Source organism: Macaca mulatta, chromosome 4, assembly GCF_049350105.2.
Source record: "Macaca mulatta isolate MMU2019108-1 chromosome 4, T2T-MMU8v2.0, whole genome shotgun sequence".
NCBI lineage: Eukaryota > Metazoa > Chordata > Mammalia > Primates > Cercopithecidae > Macaca > Macaca mulatta.
This window is the reverse complement of record NC_133409.1, coordinates 30783315-30807992: the sequence shown is the minus strand read 5'-3', so window position 1 is coordinate 30807992 and position 24678 is coordinate 30783315. Positions and strand designations below refer to the sequence as shown.

General features: G+C 39.6%; 1 protein-coding gene across 42 annotated transcripts in view; it reads right to left on the bottom strand.

Annotated features, from left to right (window-relative positions):
• Positions 1-24678, bottom strand: part of NCOA7 (nuclear receptor coactivator 7) — a 159889-nt gene that overhangs the window by 117315 nt on the left and 17896 nt on the right. For 20 of the 42 annotated variants that reach the window (XM_077999368.1, XM_015137491.3, XM_077999379.1 and 17 more), the window contains exon 2: positions 7670-7783. The exons of 2 other annotated variants lie outside the window; for them this stretch is intronic. In XM_077999368.1, coding sequence (XP_077855494.1) covers positions 7670-7719 — 50 coding nt within the window. In that variant the 5' untranslated portion in view covers positions 7720-7783. Of the gene's footprint in view, positions 1-7669; positions 7784-8760; positions 8879-9529; positions 9605-9830; positions 10053-14760; positions 14962-16230; positions 16346-24678 lie in introns of those variants that run through there. 20 more of the 42 variants (XM_077999378.1, XM_077999381.1, XM_077999383.1 and 17 more) reach the window with 8 other exon arrangements.

Below are 24678 nucleotides of genomic sequence, written 5' to 3'. Positions count from 1 at the left end.
AGCAGTGCTGTGGATCGCTTCATCTCAGATGGATGGTGCTTTGAAATTGAAATCCAATAATGTTTCTGGTAAAGTCAACTGTAACATTCTCCTTCCACGCCCATATACATTTTTTTTTTCTTTTTATCACATTATGATGCTAACAGCATGTTTTTTTTTGTTTGTTTGTTTTTGTTTTTGTTTTTTTTTTTTGAGATGGAGTCTTGCTCTGTTGCCCAGGTTGGAGGGCAGTGGAGCAATCTCAGGTCACTGTAACCTCCGCCTCCTGGGTTCAAGTGATTCTCTTGCCTCAGTTTCTCCCATGTAGCTGGGATTACAGGCCTGTGCCACCACGCCCAGCTAATTTTTGTATTTTTAGTAGAGACAGGGTTTCACTATGTTGGCGAGGCTGGTCTCAAACTCCTGACCTCAAGTGATCTGCTTGCCTCAGTCTCCCAAAGTGCTAGGACTACAGGCATGGGCCACCATGCTTGGCCCTAACAGCATGTTCTAATCCCCCTTTTGGACAAAGTAGACACTAATACTTAGTGCAATGTAAACTGAGGTAACATGAAGAATAACACTCAGAGATACAGACACAGCAGACAGGGATTCGGGGCTCAGGACCTCCATTTAAAGGCTAAGTGATTTGGGGTAAGTTATTTCACCTCCTGAACAACAGATTCATTACCTGCATTTATATTTATTTGTAGGATCATTTTAAAGATAAACAGTATGCTTGTGAAATTACTTCATAAAGTACCAACAACTGCTATTATTAATAACTTGTATTAGAATCAGTACGCATAGTGAAACTGATAGAACAAAATGACCAAATATTAAGAAAGTATAAAGCTAATATTTAGCAAGTACTTAAAACTGTTCTATTTGCTTTTTATGTATCAACACAATTAAAACTGTGCTATGACTGAGTATCTGAATCCAACAATGGGTAATAAATTTCTCCTCAAATGTCAGACATACTAAAGATGATTTAAGATGATAAATCTCTAACAGCCCTTGGCCAGCAGGAAAAAACAATCTACAGTTAACTAAAGAAAGGGCAAGAGTTCACATCACACCACTCCACCCACGTGGTATAATCATTCTTAGCACTGGCAAACCACAAAGAGATGGCTGCTTCCTAGGGTTCAAAGGCTGCCTCTATGGGGCTGGAGACAAGGAGCGTACCCCTTTGTGTTCCACCAGTGCTGCAGATCAACCACCCAGATCCATCCACGTGATGCCTTCCACTGGACCTCAGACTCTGTATTTGACCAAGAGGGCAAAGGAAGGCTTTTTGCACAGAATTATTTCTGCATTCATTTCTATCATGGGCATCTACTCTTTTTGGACAAGATGTAATCTTAGGGAGTAAAGTGGATCACTGTAATGCAACACCCCGACTTACACAGGTGAAGTATTACAGGCTGCATGTTTCCTATTGGCCTGGTAGGTTGATACTGTGACATTAACCATATTATGGATGAATAAGTTGATAAGACATGGATTATGGGATGTTGTCAAGTTATAAACAAATTACTTTTGAAAAGGTCACTTGTAAGTTAGATCTTTAGAACCCATGATGCATTTCTCCTAATTAATTTACACTGGTGTAAATTAATGTTCAGCTGTCAGGACTGCCCACAGAAATCTATGCAACCCATGCTGTGAGTAGCAGCAGGTCAGGTGACCTGTGTTCTACAAGCCCCGTTTTGCCACTAAAGTGGTGCACGGCAGCACTGCAGAGCATAAGCTCTGCGTGGAGAAGACCTGAGTTCAAATCCTGACATGCCTACTTTTATCTCAGTGAAGTTATTCAACCCCTTTGAGTATAAATTACCATAGCAGTCAAATTATATTTAGAGATGAATTTTTTAAAATCAGATATTTGGTGTGAAGATAATCTGGGTGAGTTTTACAAAAGGCTTTTTCATACCAAGGCATGCACAAAGATGATAATACTTCTACTCATCCCTGGGGTAAGATGCTGATCATAGCTAAAGATGACCAGCCCAGGTCTCTGACAAATGCAATCCCTGCCTGGCCACCCTGAGGACCGAGGGGGTCAGTATCACTGGCACGTCAATCTGAGACATGACGGTTTGTCAAGCCACCCAAGTGGTGAGGCTCTGATTACCAATTAATATATCTAAAAGTACCCTGGGATAGAGCCAGCCTATCATGGACCTTTCACCTTCATGGGCTTAGGGTCCAACTGTTAAATAAAAGGCTGCTAGATTTCTCAAGGCCCTTTGACTATATAACTCTACTTCATTATATCCCAGAGCCTAACCAATTGTGCTTATAGCAAAGTGTCTTTGGGAAATGATATGATTCCAATTTGGATTGTCACAATTGTTCCTTCTTCCCAGATCTGAACAATAGGAGCAGCTCATGGGCTGAAAGCGGGATGTCAAGATGAAAATTAGGTGATCAGGAATAATTTGTTATTAAAGGAATGTGTGAGTACTCACTGTGCCAGGCACAGTTCATATATTACCCTCAATCTTCACAGCCATCTTGGTTTCATTCCTTACTTGAACGCAAAAGCTACAAAGTGTACTATGCACACAATAGAGAAAGCTATACAGTGGGTTCAAATCTCCTCTGCCATGGAAAAGAGAATAAGGGGACCAGCTGTTCAGCTCTGGCCCTCCTTGCTGGGTTCCATTTGAGCTTCTCTACAGTTCTGGCTGGCTGGAATGTCTCCTTCTTCAAAACCATCTTGTTAGTTGGTTATTTTTAGCCACATTTAACAACTGAAGAAATGTAAGGTAAAGGAAGCTTAGAAAACCTGCCAGAGATTATACACTGCAGTGAATTGCAAACACTAGGTGTTCTGCTTCTGGGTCAGAGGTTCAAGGGTGAAGAATTGCCAGGGCAGAGGCTGGAGATGGGACCTAAGAAATGTTCTACACTTTGCATCCATTGTCACTGAGAATGATGACAGAGGTGGTGCTGGCTCCTACTGCTGCTCTGAAAGGCTGGGTTAAGAGGAAAGCGGAGGTAGGAGCAGTAGTTCTTTTCATGACAACCAGGGAATAGGGGAGGTGACCTACATGAACACCTGGTCTGTGTCTGTGTTTATATTACTCACTGTTTACTCCTAGGCTCTCTCACACCTTTTCAGAGGGGAAAAGTAAACCTCCCACAAAACATCATTTGGTTCAACTACAGATGTATTTCGGATATCTTCAATTAACCCTTGATCCTGAAAAAACGCTTTCAAAGAACCTTCAACCAATAGCATACAAGGACCTACTCGGAAATCACAAAAGCCAAATAATGTCAAGCAAGTGTGTAAGAAGAGAGCCCTGTGTGGCAATACTAAAGAAAATGTTGCATTCTAACTACAAGGGGAAGGAAGAGTCAGTAAGTGTGTAACAAATGACACATGACAGTCACCCCAGAGGATAGTATAAATTGCAGACAGTACAAATAGTACACAGAATGCATAATTTGCTTTAGTAATTCAGTTTTTCATTTGGTTTTCCAGATCTGTCAGGGATCAAGAAATTAATATAGACATATATTAATTTTGCATATATAAATTATTTGCAAAACCATTTGTGAAAAAGTTTCACAAATCATTCAATCTAGATTTAACAACTGGTATAAAACTGTCCTGAAGCACCTGAAAACCAAGTGGCCAGGGTCAGAAAATCCAAAAACTTCATCAGGTCTTATCCAGAATTACTCTATCTAATAGTAGTATTAAATCCACTCCTCTACTTAAGAGTTACACAGGCATATTTCAAGATAAATTATAAGAAAGGAAAGACTGGATGACCCTCAAATCACTAATTTCGATCAAAAATTATTAAAATAGGGTATTTTAAACTTTACTTTGATGTTAAACTTAAAGAGCAAAACATCAACAAAACAGGTTTGACAAAGGACTATTTACCAAACACAGTCATGCAAGGATTATGAAACCACATGATAAGATAGCACACAAAGAAAACATTGGCTATTTAACTACTCAGGAGGAAAAAGGCAATGTGGAAGGGGGAAACAGTCTAAAAAGCAGTTTTTAGGGTTTCAGATATACAATTGTGGCAGCAGGCACAACATCAAGGTAAATTTTCCTTTTGACTTCCTCGGAACACTAGTTGAGATTTATGTAAGGCGGTATAATTTAGTTTAGAGAAAACTGAGATTGCATCAATTTGGCCTCACCCTTTGCCTGACATTTTATCCTTCTCTCCAGAGATCTTACTTGGACTGCTCTTAAGTATGCTGCTCCAGAGAACTCTGCTCTGTATTGTCAGAAACTGGCTTTCAAGTAAGTTCTGTTGCTAATTCCACTTGATAATTCCACAGTTAAGTCAGAAGGCATTTGAAAAGATGTATAACTTTGGATGGCTCTTTTCTGATGATAGGCTGAAGGGGGTTCTTCTCTCTTTGGTTTGCCTTTTGCTTTTCATAGCTTGACCATTTCTGGCTTCCACTGCATTGTAAGAGCTAAACTACAGGTTTGTCAGTCAGTGTTTCTCTGTCTGTGTCTGTCTGTCTCTCCCTGCTCCCACCGCATCTTCTCTCCATTCTCCTCTCTCCCTCTATCTCTCATTTCCTAGTTACAAATCATGTTCTTACTGTCTTAAGAGCACCACTGACTTTGTCCTTGTGCCACTGTTCCTATGCATACTCCCAAGATCATATTTCAGCATTTTACGATATGTTTTTTGTTTCATTGTTAGAATACTTTTCAGAAGAGGTCATGATAAGCAAGACAATTTTACATTTCTGAGTTGAAAAAACTGTGCTGCTCTTCCAGAACAGTTTTGGTTTGTATTCGCAGCTTCAGGAGCTCCCTTGACTAAACATTTTAGGAAGAAGAAGAGGTTAACATGGAGCAGGTTGTTCATGAACCAGCAGTGACTTTTACTACTGCTATCACTTTGGATTCAGACTGAGAAGGCACTATAGCTCTTAAAACCACTATGTAGGGCATGTGAAGAAGAAAGAAAAGAAAGAAGAAGAAGAAAGTAAGGAGGAGGAAGGAGGAGGTGGGAGAAAGAAGGAAGGGGGAGAAGCAGGAAAGGGGAGGAGGAAGAAGAGAGGAAGAAGAGCAGGAAGAGAAGCAGGAAGAAAGGGAGGAGGCAAGGAAGGGAGAGGGGGAGAAGGGGGAGGAGAAGGATGACCACCATCTTGACCTAAACTCCTATGTTATCCAAAAATAAATTCAAAATGGATCACAGACTTCAATACAAAACATAATGCTATAAAATTTTCAGAAAAGAAAAACAGCAGAGAATCTTCAGAACACAGAGCTAGGCAAAGAGATCTTAGAATTCATACCAAAAGCACAATTCATAGAAGGAGAAACTGATAAATCGAATCACATCAAAATTAAAAACTTCTGCTCTGCAACTCTGTTAACTGGATGAAAAGACAAACTACAGACTGGGAGAAAATTATTTGCAAACCACATATCCAATAAAAGACTCGAATGTGTACAATTCAGCAGTAAAAACCTAAACAATTCAATTAGAAAATGGGCAAAAGATAGGAAAGGAGATTCCACTAAAGAACACATACATATGGCTAATAATAAGCACATGAAACTGTTAAACCTCACTAACCATTAAGGAAATACAAATTAAAACCATAATGAGACATCACTACATACTTATCAGAATAGCTAAAATAAAAAATATTGACACCACCAAATGACAATGCAGAGAAACTGGTTTACTCAGACTTTGCTGATGGGAATGTCAAATGTTACAACCATTCCAGAAAAGTGTACTGCAGTTTCTTATAAAACTAAAAATACACTTATCCTTTGACCCAGCAATTGCACTCTTGGACAGTTATCTCAGGGAAATGAAAACTCATGCTCATACAAAAACTTGTACATAAATGATTGTAGCATCTAGCATCTTTGTTCATAAATAGCCCAAACTGGAAACAACCTAAATGCCCTTCAATGGGTAAATGACTAAAAATGACTAAAAAAATACTATGGAATGCTACTATGCAATAAAAAGGAACAAACTATCGATACATGCAACAGCTTTGAGGGATGTCAAGGGAGTAACGCTGAAGGGAAGAAAAAGCTAAATGCCAAAGGTTACATACTACATGACTCCATTTGCGTAGTATTCTTGAAATGACAAATTATAGTGGTTGTCAGAGGAGGCAGGTAGATGGAAGGAGTGAGTAGGGATACAAAAAGGTAGCATGTGGGATCCTTTTAATGCAACTGTTGTGTATCTTGACTGATGGTGACCACAGAAATCTCTATATGTGATATAACTGCATGGAACTAAATACATACAAACATACATACAATGAACGCTCTGAATGAGGCTAGTGGATTGTATCAATGTGAATTTCCTAGTTGTGATATTGTACTATGGATAAAGAATAGGGGTATCTATTATTCCTTACAACTAACTACATGTGAATCTAAAATTATCTCAAAATAAAAACTTTGGAGATCTTATTTATTCTAAATATCCTATCTTTCTGGTGTTTCATCCATTAGATGCCTGATGTCTTCCCTCCCTAATCTGGTTACTCTCTGTAGTCCTAACAGCAGAAAATATTTTACTACAATTGGTAGTTTAACTTGTGCTTCCCCAAAACCTTATTCATGATTTACTATTCCCAACTGGAGCATGCCCTTTGGAAATGGCCTTATGTTTAATACTGACTCTTATGCTGCATGAAATGGACAAAATATATTCTGAGTCTTAGTTGCATCACTGGTAAAATGGAGATAAATTAACTGATGGCATAGATTTATTTTGAAGACAATTAAAATCATAAGTAAAGCACTCAGTACATAGTAGGTCCTTAAATTGTTTCCTTCCTTTTCCCATTATCAACCTAAAATCTAGCTTAATTACTGGATAAAAACATCAACAGTAAACTTTGGTTTTGGCTCCAAGGCTCAGTTTAGAAAACAGTAAATGCATCTCTAATGAGCACAGCCTGGGGACTGGGGATGGAATGAGGCTAAATTCAGTTCTTAACACGCATTTCAATTTAGGAGAAACATGTTTTTAAGCCTATGTTCTCTGAGTCTGAAAACATTCTGGCTTATCAAAATGTTTTACAAATGTTTAGCATATAATTCATTTTTTTATGATTAGTGAGTGACTGCCACATAGACATTTAAATCTGTAAATGGTAACAAATCATATACAAAATTACTTCTATTCAGATATCAACAAATTTATTTATGTTGGACAAGTTCCAGCCTTAAAAATGACTCTGATTCAAAAACATAATTTCACCCATTTCACCTACCTACAAAAGTATTTTTTAGTAATAGACTCCCCACAAGGTGATAAGCTTTAAATGTGTCAGAGATTTTCAGTTATAGTCCAACCAATTAAGCTACAGAACAGTAGGAGAGAAGCACTTAGGATTTAAAATTCAAGGTAGGTTGCTAAACATGGGATTCGGAGCAATTTGCAGGTCAGAGCATGACAGCTGGATTTGCTGAGCAACACTGGCCTGAGAGAAGTGTCAAAGCTAGAAAGAGAAGAACCAAATGTTACAATCCTCTAATATGAATAAAATGGATGAAGCAAAGTATAGTTTACTTCTCCTGGTTACCTGCTCTATTTATGAACAAGCACAAAACACAAAATGCAAAGTAATACTTGAGGACAAAGTCCGCTCAAATATTTCTTTAAAGTACTGATAACAATTTTGTAAAATGAATGCTTACCGAGCAAAATAACTTTGTTTCCGTTCCTTCTTCTCTTCCTTGGTATCCATAATACACAATCAAAAGTGCAAAGTATTTGGAAAAAGTCCCTCTTTTTAATAGTGAGTCATAACCCTGTAAGAAAAAATAACAAAGCAACTGTAAACTTAAAAGTTTACACTGGCCAATGTGAAGAATAAAATGGAGTAGAACTACATGGACCAAAACAAATGAAAAATAAACTTTAACCAGGAAAGACTGTCACATGAGTCAAATATGAAATGCAAATGTTAAATGGGAGAAACTACAATCAGAATGGAGATGTTAAACTATCAAGCAAAACCTGATGGAAAACCAAACTGAAGTATTTCCCTCATATATTTTAAAACATGCCAAAATAAAAACCTTCACTGACTTTGGAAGATTGTAGCCTAACTATGTAGATGCTAATTATTTAAAAAAAAAAATTGAACTCATAATCTCTCTTCCCAAGCAATTAATAATGAATATGTCTCAGATAATTATGTAAAATGGCTCACTTAGGTGTTTTACAAGAATGTTCTTTTTTAAAAAATAAAAATAACTTCAGCACTCTATTTTATTTTCGGAAACATGCCAGCAAGTACATCCCACTTGAGCAAATGTGGAAATGAAAGTACAAAGACACAGGAAGCTGTTCCTCAGCATGGCTTTAAACCCTTGCCTCTCCCTCTTCTCCCCCTCCTGCGACCCTCACCCACGCTTGCCAGCAGTGGCTTAAGCCTATAATATAAAAGGTTGTCTCCAGATCAAGCTTCCTTAAATACCACTTTCATCATGCCACTCCCCTGCTCAAAAATTTCCAATGTCTACTTATTGCCTGATTCACCGGCCTAATTTCTGCAGAGCACTAACATTCCTAAAACTTGTCCTTTCACCCTGAAGTTCACCAATCGAATTTAAATTTAAAAAAAGCAGGCTGAGCCGTGGCTCACACCTGTAATCCCAGCACTTTGGGAGGCCGAGGCAGGCAGAACACTTGAGATTGGTAGTTTGAGATCAGCCTGACTAACAGGGTGAAACCACTTCTCTACTACAAATACCAAAAATTAGCCAGGCATGGTGGTGCACACCTGTAATCCCAGCTACTCGAGAGGCTGAGACACGAGAATCGCTTGAACCGAGGAGGCCGAGGTTGCAATGAGCCGAGATGGCACCACTGCACTGCAGCCTGGGTGACAAAGGGAGACTCTGTCTCAAAAAAAAAAAAAAAAAAATTAGTAAATATAAATAAATAAAGCAAAGTGTATTCACAATCAAAATTATTTACTAATTCATTTCAATTCAGTAAACAAATTACATACATACTACACGAAAGGGAGTATGATAAGTACCAGAGGCCAAAGATAAAGCCATGATATTTGCTCTAACAGTATATATTGTCTTTCCGGAGAGACACTTAAGATTTCAAGACAATGTTATATGTACTGCTGAAAAAGAGGCCTCAGGAAAAATACTTAATTAGCTCAATTTAGCCATTTTCTAATGTATATTTTCAAAATATCATTGAAAAAATATAATATATATAATTTCTATTTGCCAATTAAAAAAAAAAATTAAATAACACTTAACCCTATGCAAGGCCCACCCCAGGTACCCTGAGCACACACTAAGGTTGTAGGTTAAGAATGGATTTCCGGCCGGGCACAGGGGCTCACGCCTGTAATCCTGGCACTTTGGGAGGCCGAGGTGGATGGATCACCTGAGGTCAGGAGTTCATGACCAGCCTGGCCAACATAGTGAAACTCTGCCTCTACTAAAAATACAAAAATTAGCCGGGTGTGGTGGCGGGCGCCTGTAATCCCAGCACTTGGGAGGCTGAGGCAGGAGAATTGTTTGAACCTGGGAGGTGGAGTTTGCAGTGAGCCGAGACCACTCCGTCACACTCCAGCCTGGGCAACAAGAGCAAAACTCCGTCTGAAAAAAAAAACACAAATGCATTTCCTAGGTAAAGGGTATGAGCAAGCAGGTTTCGATTGAACAAAAGCAAGAAGACAAAATAGTTCCCTGCTGTTCTAGGGTAAAGTGAGCTGAGGATGAAGACATGGGCGGGATCTGGGTCACGGAAAGCCTAGTATGCCACTCTAAGGAGCTTGGACTTAATCCTAGCTAGGCTATGTGCGGCCCACCCCCTTCAATGTACCTTGTCAGATGCCACCAATTGCTCATGCTGAACCCAGCGGCAGCATTTGCAGAACCATTACCAAATCGATCAGAGCTGGTCCACGAGATAAAACCAATTTTCTCATCTGCGATGTATATGAAAAGACGCCACCAGAGGATTTTCCATGAGGTAGTGTAGCATCAGACAGCAGAGGTAGAGGATGGACTTGAGAGGACTTAAGGACAGGGTGAAGTAGATTCACTAAAAAGAAATTACAGTCAAACTAATTGAGGGAGGAGCACCCAAACCTAGGCAGCAGTAGTTGACATAGAAAGAGGAGGGATGGACTCAAGAAATACTTGGGAGGCTGATGAGTTGAGATTTGGTGACTCATGCAGTGTAGATAACCAGGAAAGTGAGGAATGAAGGATGCTCTCCAAGTTTCTGCTTCAGGAACTGTGTGGGCTATGACACCAAAGATCTGGTACAATATACATGAAGAGGGCACGCTGCATGTAGGACAGGGGAGCAGAAGGAGGTAAGAGATCGGTTGTGGACATGGTGCCTTTGAGACGGCTATGGGATAGTGGAGCTGGGGACATTCAGCAGACGTTTGATTACATCGAAAGCACAGAAGGGCAGTAAAGGCTAGAGGAAAGGAATTAGAAAAAATCAGCATATGCTTGTAGTTAGGAAGAAAAGGAGAAAAAACAATATGATGATGAGATCACCTTGGAAGTCTGACAACTATTCACGCAGCCCTGTACAGAAACAAGGGAGTACAGAGTCTCAGCTCTTACTAGTTTATCTTCATATCCCTGACTTGGACTTCACCCTCAAAGAGTTTTTCATCCAGTCAGGAAAATATGACTGTGCAGATAACTAAACTGTAGGGTAGTATCTTGGTGCTGTCCAATGAATAATATTAAGAATCCAAAAGAGGCAAAGTTCAATTCTGCTTGAGGTGATAAACCTTTCAGAGTGGTTAGGATTTCAATGGGTAAAAAACAGGGATAGGGCATTCCAGACAGTGCGAATGCCAGAGCAAAGGGATAGAAGTGAAAGGGGATAGGCACACTCGGGCAAGGAAAGAGTGGCTATCAGGTACGGAAAGGGAACTAATCTTGATGCCTGCCTACCAAGAGCCATTTATTTCAACATATTATCCCTATGTTATCTTTTTATCCTTCAACCACACTATGATTTAGATGTCCTCATTTCCATTAAACTGAGGCTGAGAGGTACTAATTAATTTCCTTAATTCAACAGCACCAGCTGTGCTGCGGCAGCGATTTAAATCCAGTCTAGTATACACTCCAGTGTCTTTCAATAACCTTTGGAGCCAGAAAGCATTTGGGATGAGCTAGAAAAAGTAGTCCAGAGTCAACAATATCCAATGCTGCAGCATAGAATTCTCAAGTTAAGTCACACGTACCTAGCCACTGGGACAGGGAGGTCATTGAGGACCTCCAACAGGACTGCATTAGTGACGTACTGGGAGTGGAAGTCATGCTACCATGAATTGGGGTAGTTAGTACTCATTCAAGAATTCAAGTGCAAGAGGAAACAAGAAAAAGGAAAGAAGGCGTTTGAGCGTCTAACTCTCATGAGCTCAGTTTCACGCTGTGGTTTGAACGCCCTGGGCTCCTCCCCAACTCTGCACCTTTATCCTCACTCTTTCCTCAGGAATGAGGCAACCTTGCCAGGCTCCTCCTTCTGACAAGGCCCAATTCTACTTCAAAGGCTTTCCTGACCACTTGTGTGCCCTTCTCTCCCCTAAAGAGTTTACTTCATATATTACCTATCACTTACTGCAAGGCACTTAATCATATACGGTGTGACAACAGCATTTCACTTGATCTCCTCGCCCCAACCATAAATTCCTTTGAGTCAAAACTACCATGTTTCACTTTTACTATACTTCTCTAAATAACTGGCACATAAGTAGGCAGAAAATCCATATAAAAGCTAAGCAAGGAGTTAAATTAATCCACAACTGGGGATAAGGTCAATTACATGGCAGACCAATACAAATCCAAAAATTCCTCCCAAATTAAGAATTACTTAGGGATAGAGGATGGAGTCTCATGCCAGCCTCCCTCAGACTCCAGGAAGGATCAGAATCCTAGGCTCTCTGCCCTGCCCTGGGTCAGGTGGTTTATTTTAAAGTTCATCTCCTACAAGTCAAAAAAGTAATGATCTCTATTAAATTTTCGGTCATGAATAAAAATGAAGTTACAGCAATCTAATTGGAAAATTTTTATACTTTAAGCTGAGCTAGAAACTGATATTCTGTTCAAGTAGAAAAATATTTATGAAAATATGCACAAGACAAAAAGATTAAATTATCCAAGAGTTGACATCTGGTGCTGCTGTGTCTGATTACAACCAGTAAGGCGTTTTAAACATTTTTCAATATCTTATGAGATAAATGAAAAATATGCTAATCTTTGGTTTAAGTTTCTGGAAATTTTTATATTCCTTAAACAAGATAGATGCAGTTCTTACAGGTTTAGACACACCAACAGATTAACCAGAAGGAGCTCAGTAGAGAATGCTATAAAAATGATTTGCACCAAACACCACACTGCAGCCTTCATGCTTCAGTGACAAACCAGGGCTCCTTAAATCAATCTCTAATGGGAACTACATTTTCCATTATAAGTGGTCATAATGGGCTTCTTAAAAGCCCTTTGTTCATTTAATGTTGACTTTCCTTCACATCAATACACTCTTGACTCATCTAATTGCTGACTTCTAAGAGTCTCCTGCATTTACCGTGTATTGCAGACCAAAAAGAATTTCATGAGAAAGCATAAGATGAATCTTCCATCTAAATATTTTTTTTTTTTTGCAATCTTAAATCAGGATAGTCAATTTAAACTTAAATCCAGTTCATTATTCAAATAAAAATAGCACATAAAAATCCTTACTTCAAAAGAGCTGTGATGAAGACAAAGTATTTTTTGAATCATCAGCAAAGTGTTCCTTGTTTGTACACATGGCACCATTTAAAAGAACAGAACCAGCAGAGACCCCTTAACTACATCAAACTGACCCACACAGCTGGGGGTTACACAGCTGGAGGTCCTCAATGATCTCCCCGTCCCAGTGGCTAGGTACATGTGTCTTAACTTGCAAATTCTGAGCTGCAGCATTCGATGTTGTCGACTCTGGACTACTTTTTCTAGCTCATCTCCAAATGCTTTCTGGCTCCAAAGGTTATTGAAAGACACTGGAGTGTATACCAGACTGGATTCAAATCACTGCCGCAGCACAGCCAGTGCTGTTGAGTTAAGGAAATTAATTAGTACCTCTCAGTCTCTCAGCTGTGGGTCACACAGCTGTGGACCCACACAGCAAAGCATGACTTTTTGGATTCACCTCCAACATACTGCAGTTCCTTGAATACTCAAGTATAACAAGTCAGGACTAGAAAAACAGCAGTATATCCATGAGGCCCATCAGCTGTTTTCCCAACAACATGTTTCTTAATATACAAATGAAATGATGACAGGAGTACACAATGGTCACACTGTGTTTGGTCACGTAAGGAACAGACCAAAATGGACCTTTCTATGCAGGCATTTCCTCCTAGAAAATAGTTATATTTGTACCAAAATATAACAGGTGTTCCGTCTCTCAAAGCCACACTGTCATCTAAACAAAGCAAGAATATTCAAATTTCAATGTTAAACAAGGTCAGAAATTTGAACACTCCCTATAACTTTAGAGAAACCTGGGAAGGACACAGAACCAGATATAAACGTGTGCCACAAACTTACGAGGGTATCCAGGCGCAGTGGCTCATGCCTATAGTCCCAGCACTTTGGGAGGCCGAGGCAGGTGGATGGCTTGAGGTCAGGAGTTCGAGACTAGCCTAGCCAACATGGCAAAACTCCATCTCTACTAAAAACACAAAAACTAGCCAGGTGTGGTGGCACATGCCTATAGTCCCAGCTACGTAGGTAGCTGAGGCACAAGGATTGCTTGAACCTGAGAGGCAGAGGTTGGAGTGATCCATGACTGTGCCACCGCACTCCAGCCTGGATGTCAGAGCGAGACTTTGTCTCAAAAAACAAAAACAAAACCAAAAAAAAACAAAAGGGGAGCAATCAGATAATACCCCCCAAATAAATAAATGCTTGTTACAAAAACAATGCAGCAACAACAACAACAAACCCAAAAATGAATGGCAACAAATAACTAAAAAGTTATTCCTGGTGATGAAGCAAGGTGATGATCAAGGATGGGCTCCGGATCTGCTATTTGGGAAAGGGTTTGACATCTTTGAATGGCAAAATGAATGGAGAACTTATCAACTCCTATTCCATTATTCTCTGCCTAGGGTGCTCACATTTGACCTGAGAAAAATTAAACAAATGTGAGTTTCAGTGGTCTTTTACCTAAGATGAGTCAAGAGATGCCATCAAATATCCTACGTACTCTAAATGAAGACCCATCTCTGGGCTAGATAGATCATTTTACAAGTTCTCTCTTAGAAAATAACATGCAAACGAGATTTCTAAAAAGTCACTGGTGGGGTGAGGAACTGTAGAAGATGTAGAAAATGCCAGAAGCCTGAAAACAGGCAAATGCATTTTAATTTAGAAAGGGTAATTGTGCAAACTATACACTGAAGCATATCATCACATAGATTCCCAGGAAAATTTTAGAAATGATCATTTAAGGCAGTTTGCTAAGAAAATAGAGAAGGGAGCAGTGGACCCTGAGATCTAGAATGATCCCAGAAAGCCAACGATTCGGCAGGACAAGTGGGTCGCTTTTGGAAACATCTACCATGGACCAAGTATTCTGCTGCAGACACAAAGAGGAAGACAGCATTCATCAGCCAGGAAGCTCAGGAAGAAGAGGCAACTATAACTTATCAGCTGATAAAATGAGATGTGAGTGCTCTGATACTAGTGGTCACAAGGAACCACAGAGCACAGAGCATTGAGCAACTTACACTGCCTCAAAGGGAAGGAGTGTCCCGGCAACGTCACAGGTGATGCCAGTGCTGGGCTGGGAAGGAGGTGCAGGAGTTTCCCAGATGGTGGATGCAGAAGAGGTCAGGCTCATCAGGCAGAATGAGGATGTGTAAGCCTCTGGCAGGAATGTGTGGTGTTCGGGGAATCCTGAGTGATCTGGTATGGCTGGAGTGCAAGGGCTGGTAGAAGAGAGGACATTCAGGGAATGCTGGCTTAGTCAAATCACACTGACCTAATTTCCCTCCCTGACATAGCTACTATTCTAGTGGATTAGGAAAATGAGGAAAACACATGTAACTGCACTTAAGAGGCATTTGATAAATTTCTCTTGTCTGCTTATGGATAAGATGGAGAAATGTGGGTTGGGTGTGTAGGTGGATGTTTATATGATTAGATGAATAAAGGAAATCACTGAATCACTGTACCAAGAGGTATGTGTTGACTGACTGACCAACCTCAGTTGCTCTGAGAGCTGAAATCCATTCTGAACCTGGAGAGCGAACGTTAATAGCTTAATACAGTATTTTTTCTTATGCTCTGTCCTCATGAGTATATTTCCCACTAACTTGAACAAAAACATAGAGGCCTCCCTTATCAGCCATTTGGAGAGGTAGGTACTTAATAACATCCCGGATAGCAACATTAGGATTCAAAAGCCCTCGGCTGTCTGTAGAAAGGAGTCAATTATTATGAGGTGGAAATTTGCTCCCAATGAATCTCAGGTTTTACTGGTGAGGTACTAAGAAATGAGAGCGGTACAGTTTAGTGTTAGCACAAATGAATATGATTTGTGGTTTTAGATGACAGTAAGGTTCATATATGAATTACAGTTGGGTAATTCCACTGTGCACCTTCCTCCCCACCCGCCTCCAAAAAACCCACTAGTGCTATCAACCCAGAATAAACAGATTATAATAGTCTGTCACACCCTTTTTGAGGATTAGACTCCATCAGGATTACTGCATTTATCTAGGGATCTCACACTATAGGGAAATTAGAACAAACAGGATGGTTAAATGGCATAAAACTAGATTTTAAGAATATTGGTCAAAGGAGTTGGTCAGGAGAGAAGACTTGGATTAAATGACAGCTGTTTTTAAACATCTAAAGGATCTTTATCCAATAAAGGATTTAGGCTTGAGAGACAGATCTCCAAAGAGGTAAACCTAGAATTAGACATTAGATGTGGAGGGAGAGAGGTCCACGGCTCAGTATAAGGAAGAACTGTCTGAGAGATAGGTGCAAACAGCTGCCTGCAGATGGAATGGCTTCCTCATCTTCAAGAGTGACAGAGCACATACTGAGCAACTGTTTTATATGACTACTGTAGAGACGCAGTTCTCAGCCTTATCAAATTCAACACCTCATCTAAATAAATATGTAAACCATTTTATTATACGCCCTTCATAATATTGAGATGAAATTCATAGATCATGTAATCTACTTACACATTTAATTTTATAAAATCATCATGATGCCCCAAAGGAAAGTATTTGATCACGAGTATTCCAATATGTAAATTCTCAGACACAGTCCATTAGAAGACATATTATAGATTCATATTGCTCCTACAGAAGAAGATATGAAATTCCCAAGTATAAGGGTCAATTCTTCATTTTCTTGGACTGCCTCACTCATTACAGGGCATTTGGCACCTCTGCTTGCCCCCAACTAAACGCCAGTAGCGCCCTTCCCATAACCATGCCAACCAAAATGCCCCAGGAAAGGGTACCACAACCAATGAGAATAACTATTAAAAGGAAAATCAAGCCCCACAAGCAAACTTGTATTTTAAATTAGTTTTTAAATTAAATGTTTTTAAGTTCAAAAATTCCTCTAAAGCCGAGATTTTATAAACTTCATATACCTGAGAAGTTCTCTGTTTTCCATATGCTCTGTGCTTCATCTGAGAAGTTCTCTGTTTTCCATATGCTCTGTGCTTCATCTGAGTAACACTTAACCCATGCTATTAAGGCAGAGGGTACCTTTTTTCTTTTTTCTTTTTTTTTGAGACAGAGTCTCACTCTGTCATCCAGGCCGGAATGCAGTGCCATGATCTTGGCTCACTGCAACCTCTGACTCCTAGGTTCAAGCTATTCTCCTGCCTCACCCTCCCAAGTAGCTGGGATTACAGGTACCTGCCACCATGCCCAGCTAACTTTTGTATTTTTAGTAGAGATGGGCTTCCGCCATGTTGGCCAGGCTGGTCTCGAACTACTGACCCCAGGTGATCTGCCGACCTCAGCCTCCCAAAGTGCTGGGATTACAGGTGTGAGTCACTGTGCCTAGCCAACGGTTACCTTTAAAATAAGATAGGCCTGGTTAAAATCCAGATTCCACCACCTACAAGGTATGTAGCCTTGGGTAAGTTACCTAATTTCTCTAACCTTCAGTTTCTTTATCTGCAAAAGGGCTGTTACACAGACTCAATGTGTAAAAAAATCAATGACTAGAATCTGGTGCCCCATGGAACAGAAAATTCTATCCATTGACATTTCCATGCATTCAAATATCCAAGTGTTCATGAAATACCATTTTCAATATATCTGAAGAGCCACATTCAAATCCGCCCCAAATAGTAAACTAACAAAGCTAGGCAGACCTAGTAAATATAAAGATGACAGGAAACAGTTAAATATTTATTGAACATTAACCATATGCACCAAATTTTTTGTTCAATACTGTTACACACACTGCTTGGTTTAATCTTTATGACTGCATGAGGGAGTTAATCTCAATTCTTTCCAGATAAAGAGTCTGAACTTTAGAACAATTAAAGAATTTATTCAAGGTCAAATAGCTATAAGAGTTACAGCCAGAATGATCAGCTCTGTCTGACCCCAAAGAAGGAACCACTAATAATGGCCTGTAAGGGTAGGCTATTACTACACATAATTTTCACATGGATGCCTAGTTCTTCCTGGATTTAGCCACAGTTAAAAAGAACAAGACGGAGGCCGGGCGCGGTGGCTCACGTCTGTAATCCCAGCACTATGGGAGGCAGGGGCGGGTGGATCACCTGAGGTGAGGAGTTCGAGGTCACCCTGACCAACATGATGAAACCCCATCTCTACTAAAATTACAAAAATTAGCTAGTGTGATGGTGCATTCCTGTAATCCCAGCTACTCGGGAGGCTGAGGCAGGAGAATTGCTTGAACCTGGAAAGCAGAGGCTGCAATGAAACGATTTCGTGCCACTACATTCTAGCCTGGGTGACAGCGAGACTCCGTCTCAAAAAAAAAAAAAAAAAAGAATAAGAGGGTGAATACAGCTTTATGGCCAACTGTCTTTAAGGATGTAAATACTGACCTGTATTGAGGTTAGCCATTACTACTCATACTAAATGCACTTTAGTAAACATGTCAGTACATTCAACAGCTATTTATTGCACTGAGTAGGTTTCTAAAGAGCTAACTGGAAAGCACATTCTCTTAATTCACTAAATTAATTACCCCTTAAGTTTTGAGAACAGAAGAAACCAATCTATTTCCTCACAGAAAATGGAATTGGTAAATACAGATAGTCAGAATTTGGAAATTTGATTAAAAAAAAAATACATTTATTTCTTTGTTGCTCTTAAATTATGAAAGCCTGCTTTTTTCTAGGCACTAAAATTGTAGCTCATTTCTAGAATTAAAAAATTACAGTTCTATAACATTTCTACTAAATATTTTAAATATATTGAATGCATTCTCTCATTAACACTCATAAGGTATAAGAAGTCAGTTTTGAAGTTTTCTACCTGCACACAAAGATTAGAAGGGCCAAATCTGCATTATCATACAGAAAGTTACTGGAGGTAATGAAAACAGAACAATCTATCTGCTGATCTCATCTCCTAGTCATAAGAGACATCCTCTTTCTCACCATCAATCACTACTGGGTACCTGCAACATGTTTTTGATTACCTGTCACAAGAGGTGTGAAAAATATGATGCCTGCCTCACCCACAGCGGAGTTTCTGGAGATACCCCTACTATGCTGTGGCACCGGAAGATCACTTCAGATCATCTCTAAGACAAATCTAAAGACATTAGGCTCCAAGTAGCATCAATAAACAGGAGACATGGGAAGAAAAGTTTGTTTTCAATTACTTCTGGAATTCGTTTTAATACTACCAGACAGATTCATTCCTAAACCATACAGTCTCTGGCCCATTTGATTTTTTTGCAGACATATTCTAGCTCCAGTCCAAAGGAAATAAGCTGCAAACTTCTGGAGTCTCTAGACTGGTACAGAACTCAATCTCATTCCCCAAATCCTTGCAGAGAATATATGCCAATGTGAGTCACTGTGCCAGGGTCCTGTGCTCACAGCAAATGCCATCACCAATGCATGTGTCCTAGTCTTACACAGGGTCCCAATGCAATCAATTTCAAGAGAGGAAAAAAAAAAATGTGAGCAGTAGTTACCACTACTACTATTACTACTTATTATTATTTGGTGGGGGCTATTTCGTGGATCTGAATTAAGAGTTAACTGATAAAACCAACAAAATTGGATAGATGAAAGGCATTAAAAGATAAATGGAATGCTTTTCCAAAAACATACAGTATATGAGTAGCAAACACTCCTTTTCAAGAATTAAATTTGAGTGTCTTCTAAGACTTTATCAACAAGAGACAATCTACCAGTTAAACTGCCATTTCACTAAAGAAAAGGCCATGTACTTCTTTGCCTTCTGTGGATGAGATCTGCAATTGAATGCATTTTCAAAATATACTGGCATACATTCATACCTGTAAAAATGCAAAATAAAATAACTGAATTATTCTTTTTTTAATGTGCTTTCAGCATAGTTACATGGAGAGTATAAGTGGCAATAAACAACTTATGCTTACTCCTAAATAGTGCCTTGTAATGTATTTATGAGCAATTTTCTTCAACTCAGTAAGCACTTAGAACCTGTTTTATGCCTACAACTGTACTATTTATCTGAAGCTTGTGACTATAAAAAGGACCCAATGTGCTCTACAGAAACTTCAATTTTTGACAAGGGAGATAAGATTTACATAAAATTATCAGAAAACAGGGGCATGAAAAAGTTACGCCAAATAAAACGTATGACACACAGAGGAAGTGCTAAAAGGGAAGTAAGAAAATGGCTGGGTCACACGGGCCAGTGCTGGTAGGGAAAGTGTTAAAAGTAGGACATCCCCGAAAACCACAATTCAGGGTTATATTTCAATAGTGCCACACAATTAACAATCAAATCTATAAACCAGAAACAGTTTTATCCCCGACGAAAATGTTATCTGTAAGAGCACACTCAAGACAACAGCATTTCTGCCAGATTCTGCCTCAGATGTCTTGGTAACAATGGAGAGAGGCAAGTAGTGTTGTGGTTAGCAAAATATGGACTGTGGTAAATATACAAACGTGGGTTTAGGAACGAGACATAACAAAAAGTGTCTAAGCAGCAGGGAATATGCCCAGTGTGAAACTAAATCAGCATGGAGAAGTACAAGGACCTCTTCTTGAAAAAAAAAAATTATGTGTGTAATATTCAACTATACATTTCTAGCAGACTGGGTTAAGAAATCAAGTCTATGGTATATGTACTTTTTTTTAAAGGTTTATTGAGTTGCTTGTCATAAAACGTGTAGAATTCAGAAGAAAATGGCTTTCTGGTAGACTGGATTGTTGTTCCTAATTACGCACTCCTTCCCTTGCTGTAAGATAATTATACATCCATACTCTTTGCTGGGCAGCTCTGTGATGCTTTGCACTAGTATACAGAGTATATGACCACATCTGATTTTTCATGTGACTTGTTTTGACCAATAGACTGTGAGGATTAATAGTCATATTCATATTGACTTGAAGCACTAAGAGACCTGGCAAGTTTCTGCTCCCCACCAGCAGAGTATGCTCCAGGTAGCTGCTTCTCCCTCTTCAGCTTGGATTCCAGGATGAAGACACGTGGAACAGACCCGAACCTGTACCTCAGCTTTGGCATCCGACTTAGCCTTTGCCAAGGCCAGCCTGCAGAACCCAGCCAGGAGTAGCTAAACCACAGTCAACCTGCAAATCCATGAAGGTGAAATACATATTTGTGGATATAACCCACTGCGGTTTGGAGACAATTATGTAACATTATCACAACAAAAAACCCAATACACCCTTAGAACCATCCTGATCCACAAATTACTTCATGGAGTTTTACCAGAAAGATCAAAACCACATAGTACGTATTATTGTTTATATGAATAATTCTACCAAGGCCTGAGATACCAAAGCCCAGACACAAGACAATTGACACAAATAGCAGAGGAGGCTTCCTTTTCTTCCAGTTGTCATTTACCCCATAACCACTTTGCATGGCTATGGGGTTTTAGCTGGGAAGGCATCATTTGACAAGAAATTGTGCATTGTCTTGGTATATGTACATATAAGGGTTGATATTACTTACTGTTATAGGTTAAATTATAGCATTCCAAAAAAAAGGTATGCTGAAGTTATAATACTCAGTACTCCCGAATGTGATCTTATTTGGAAATAGGGTCACTACAGATACAGTTAGTTAAGATGAAATCACACTGGAGTGGTGTGGTGCCCTAATCCAATATGACTGGAATCCTTATAAGAAGATGGCCATGTAGTGATAGAGACACAAAGAGAGAATGCCATGTAGACACAGGCCACACTTGGAGCTATACTGCTGAAAGCTAAGGAACTCCAAGGTCCAGCAAACTACCAGAAGTTAGGAAGAGAAAAGGAAGGATTCTTTTACCGGTTTCAGGGGGAACATGGCCCTGCTGACACCTTGATTTTGAACATCTAGCTTCCAGAAAGTGAGAACATACATGTTTAAAGCCACTCAGCTTCTGGTACTCTGTCATGGCTGCCCTAAGAAACTAATATGCTGACTTTAAATTACTTTTATACACTATCACTGTTTAAATTACTTTTATACACTATCACTGCTCCAAAAACTTTATTACTTTCTCAACATGTCCATTCTGCCACGTTCTCTTATAATTTAAAGGAAATGCAGGCATGCCATTAAGAAAATTGGTAAAAATTATTTACCAGTTGCCTCCTGGGCCCAGATGTTAATTCGATGAGCTTTTTGTTCATCCAGTTAACATCTGGGTCCAGGAGAGAGTTCAAGCACAGCTTATTTGGGTAGGTGGACTAAGAACTGACCTGATAATCAAAGAATTATTTTATCCTATAAGAGTCTTTGGAACATTCTGAGAATGCAGAATCACCATGTACTATGCCACTCCTATCACACTTTCTACAGCAATTTTACACTGACAAACTCATACTGCTAAGTTTCTCAGTGCACACTTATGCTACCTTGTGTCATTTTCTTTACGTTATTTCTTTTTTGAGATGGTGTTTCACTCTGTCACCCAGGCTGGAGTGCAGGGGTGCGATCTTAGCTCACTGCAGCCTCCGCCTCACAGGTTCAAGCGATTCTCCTGCCTCACTGCCTCACACTCCCCTGCAGCTGGGATTACAGGCGCGTGCCCCCACACCTGCCTAATTTTTGTATTTTTAGTAGAGACAGGGTTTCATCATGTTGGCCAGGCTGGTCTTGAACTCTTGATCTCAAGTGATCCACCTGCCTTGGCCTCCCAAAGTATTGGAATTACAGGCATGAGCCACCATGCCTGGCCCCTTGTGTCATTTTCTAATTATTGTTCCTTATGCCCATATTCCTTCCAATCAGACTGTAAACTCTCTAAAGGCAAGGAATGTGTCTTATGCTGTTCATCCATGCAGAATTATGCACACATCACAACTCTCTGTTCAGGCTGTACACAGAATTTATGTTTAACAAGTTGATTTTTGACTTGTTACGGCTAAGTAACAGAAACTGACTTCAGGTTATGAAACGGTATTTAGATTAGTGGCCTTTTATTTAGATTAGTGGTCTCTACTTTTTATTCCACATCAATAAAAGTATCTGAGCATAAGCCTCTAATTACTTTTACTTATAAAAACACGTCTTCTCTACTAATAATTATAAGGCATATAACTAAAATAGAAGTCATGAAAACAAAGACATTCTAACAATGTCTTTCTGTACCTTCATGTGATGCATGAACTTCACTTTAGAAACCACCAGTCTAAACTATGAGAGCAGGTATGTGACAACATTCCCTGGGATTTGGTCCTTTCCAGGAAATGGACCTATAAAATTCTAACACATTTATAAACTTAATAATTATCGGACAGAGTCATAAAATTGTCTAGATCAAACAAGCAATATTTTAAAGTTGATAGGATTGTCTTTGCAACTAGGATTAATTTGTATATTATACTACTAGCCCCCTATTATAAATGCATTTGCTAACTGTGGTGCTCTCTGCAATTAAACCCTTTAAGTTTTAGATGTTAGAAACAAAAATCTATTATCAAGTCTTCAGGCAAATATCGGTAAGACTGAGAATCCAAATGATATAACATTCTGATCTTGAAAACACGGAAAATAGAAGGATGAGCAAAGTGGATGATGAAACAGAACACTCGGCCGGGCGCGGTGGCTCACGCCTGTAATCCCAGCACTTTGGGAGGCTGAGGCGGGCGGATCACAAGGTCAGGAGATCGAGACCACGGTGAAACCCCGTCTCTACTAAAAATACAAAAAATTAGCCGGGCGCGGTTGTGGGCGCCTGTAGTCCCAGCTACTCGGGAGGCTGAGGCAGGAGAATGGCGTGAACCCGGGAGGCGGAGCTTGCAGTGAGCGGATATCCGGCCACTGCACTCCAGCCTGGGCGACAGAGCGAGACTCCGTCTCAAAAAAAAAAAAGAAACAGAACACTCATACTTTATCTCTAAGAATGCCATCAACACAACAACATCCGATTTTCCTGTGTTCTACGAGCATGTGGATAACGCTGTACTAGAAAATAGAAGGACATTGAGTAACATAAAACACTACTTCTATAAGCTTACTATAAGAACTGGCCCAGCGCAGTGGTTCATGTCTGTAATCCCAGCACTTTGGGAAGCCGAGAAGGGCGGATCATTTGGGGTCAGGAGTTCGAGACCAGCCTGACCAACATGGTTAAACCCTGTCTCTACCAAAAATGCAAAAATATTAGCCTGGCATGGTAGCGCATGCCTATAGTCCCAGCTACTCCAAAGGTTGACACGGGAGAATTGCTTGAACCCTGGAGGTAGAGGTTACAGTGAGCCGAGATAGCACCACTGCATTCCAGCCTGGGCAACACAGCAAGAGTTTGTCTAAAAAAAAAAAAAAAAAAAAAAAAGAACAACTAAGCAATAAAGTAAGCCAATATTTAGTTCATTTGTGGTACAAATGCTTAAGTGCCAAAAGAACTGAAGTCAGCATACAATAGATGCGTTGGAAAGTATTCATGGAATTAAGTATAAACTTGGTGCAGAAGACTGATTTTAAAGGAAGAAATGTGGAGGGAAATTCCAGCTAGCAAGGACAGCAAAGGCTTGGAGGCAGGAATTTTTCTCCTGTACGTGTGGGATTACTGAGGATTCTGACCCCACTAAAGTGCCAAGTTCATTCAGGGAAGAGTAGAAGAGAAGGATGAGTGCATGAAATGTAGAGAGGACACAGTGCCATCATCATCTAAGCCACATTCTTGGGATTAAACTTCCAGGAGAAAGTCCCCACCACTAAAATCTCTTAAGTCGTTTTACTTGGTCTGCTTATTCTTGAAGAAACAGGCTTGGAGCTGATCTATACATAAAGCAAGAGAGCTAAATGCAAGAAAATACCAAGCAGATGATGTGTGGGAGAAGATTTTGAGGAAGTGAAATATTAGTAGCTTTAAAAGAAGGAAGAGAAAGTAAAATATGTCAAAATGAATATGCATTTGCTTTTAAAAAGTCAAAAATATAAAAATCGGATGATACATAATTGTAATAATGTTCAATAATTATAATTACAATACATATGGAT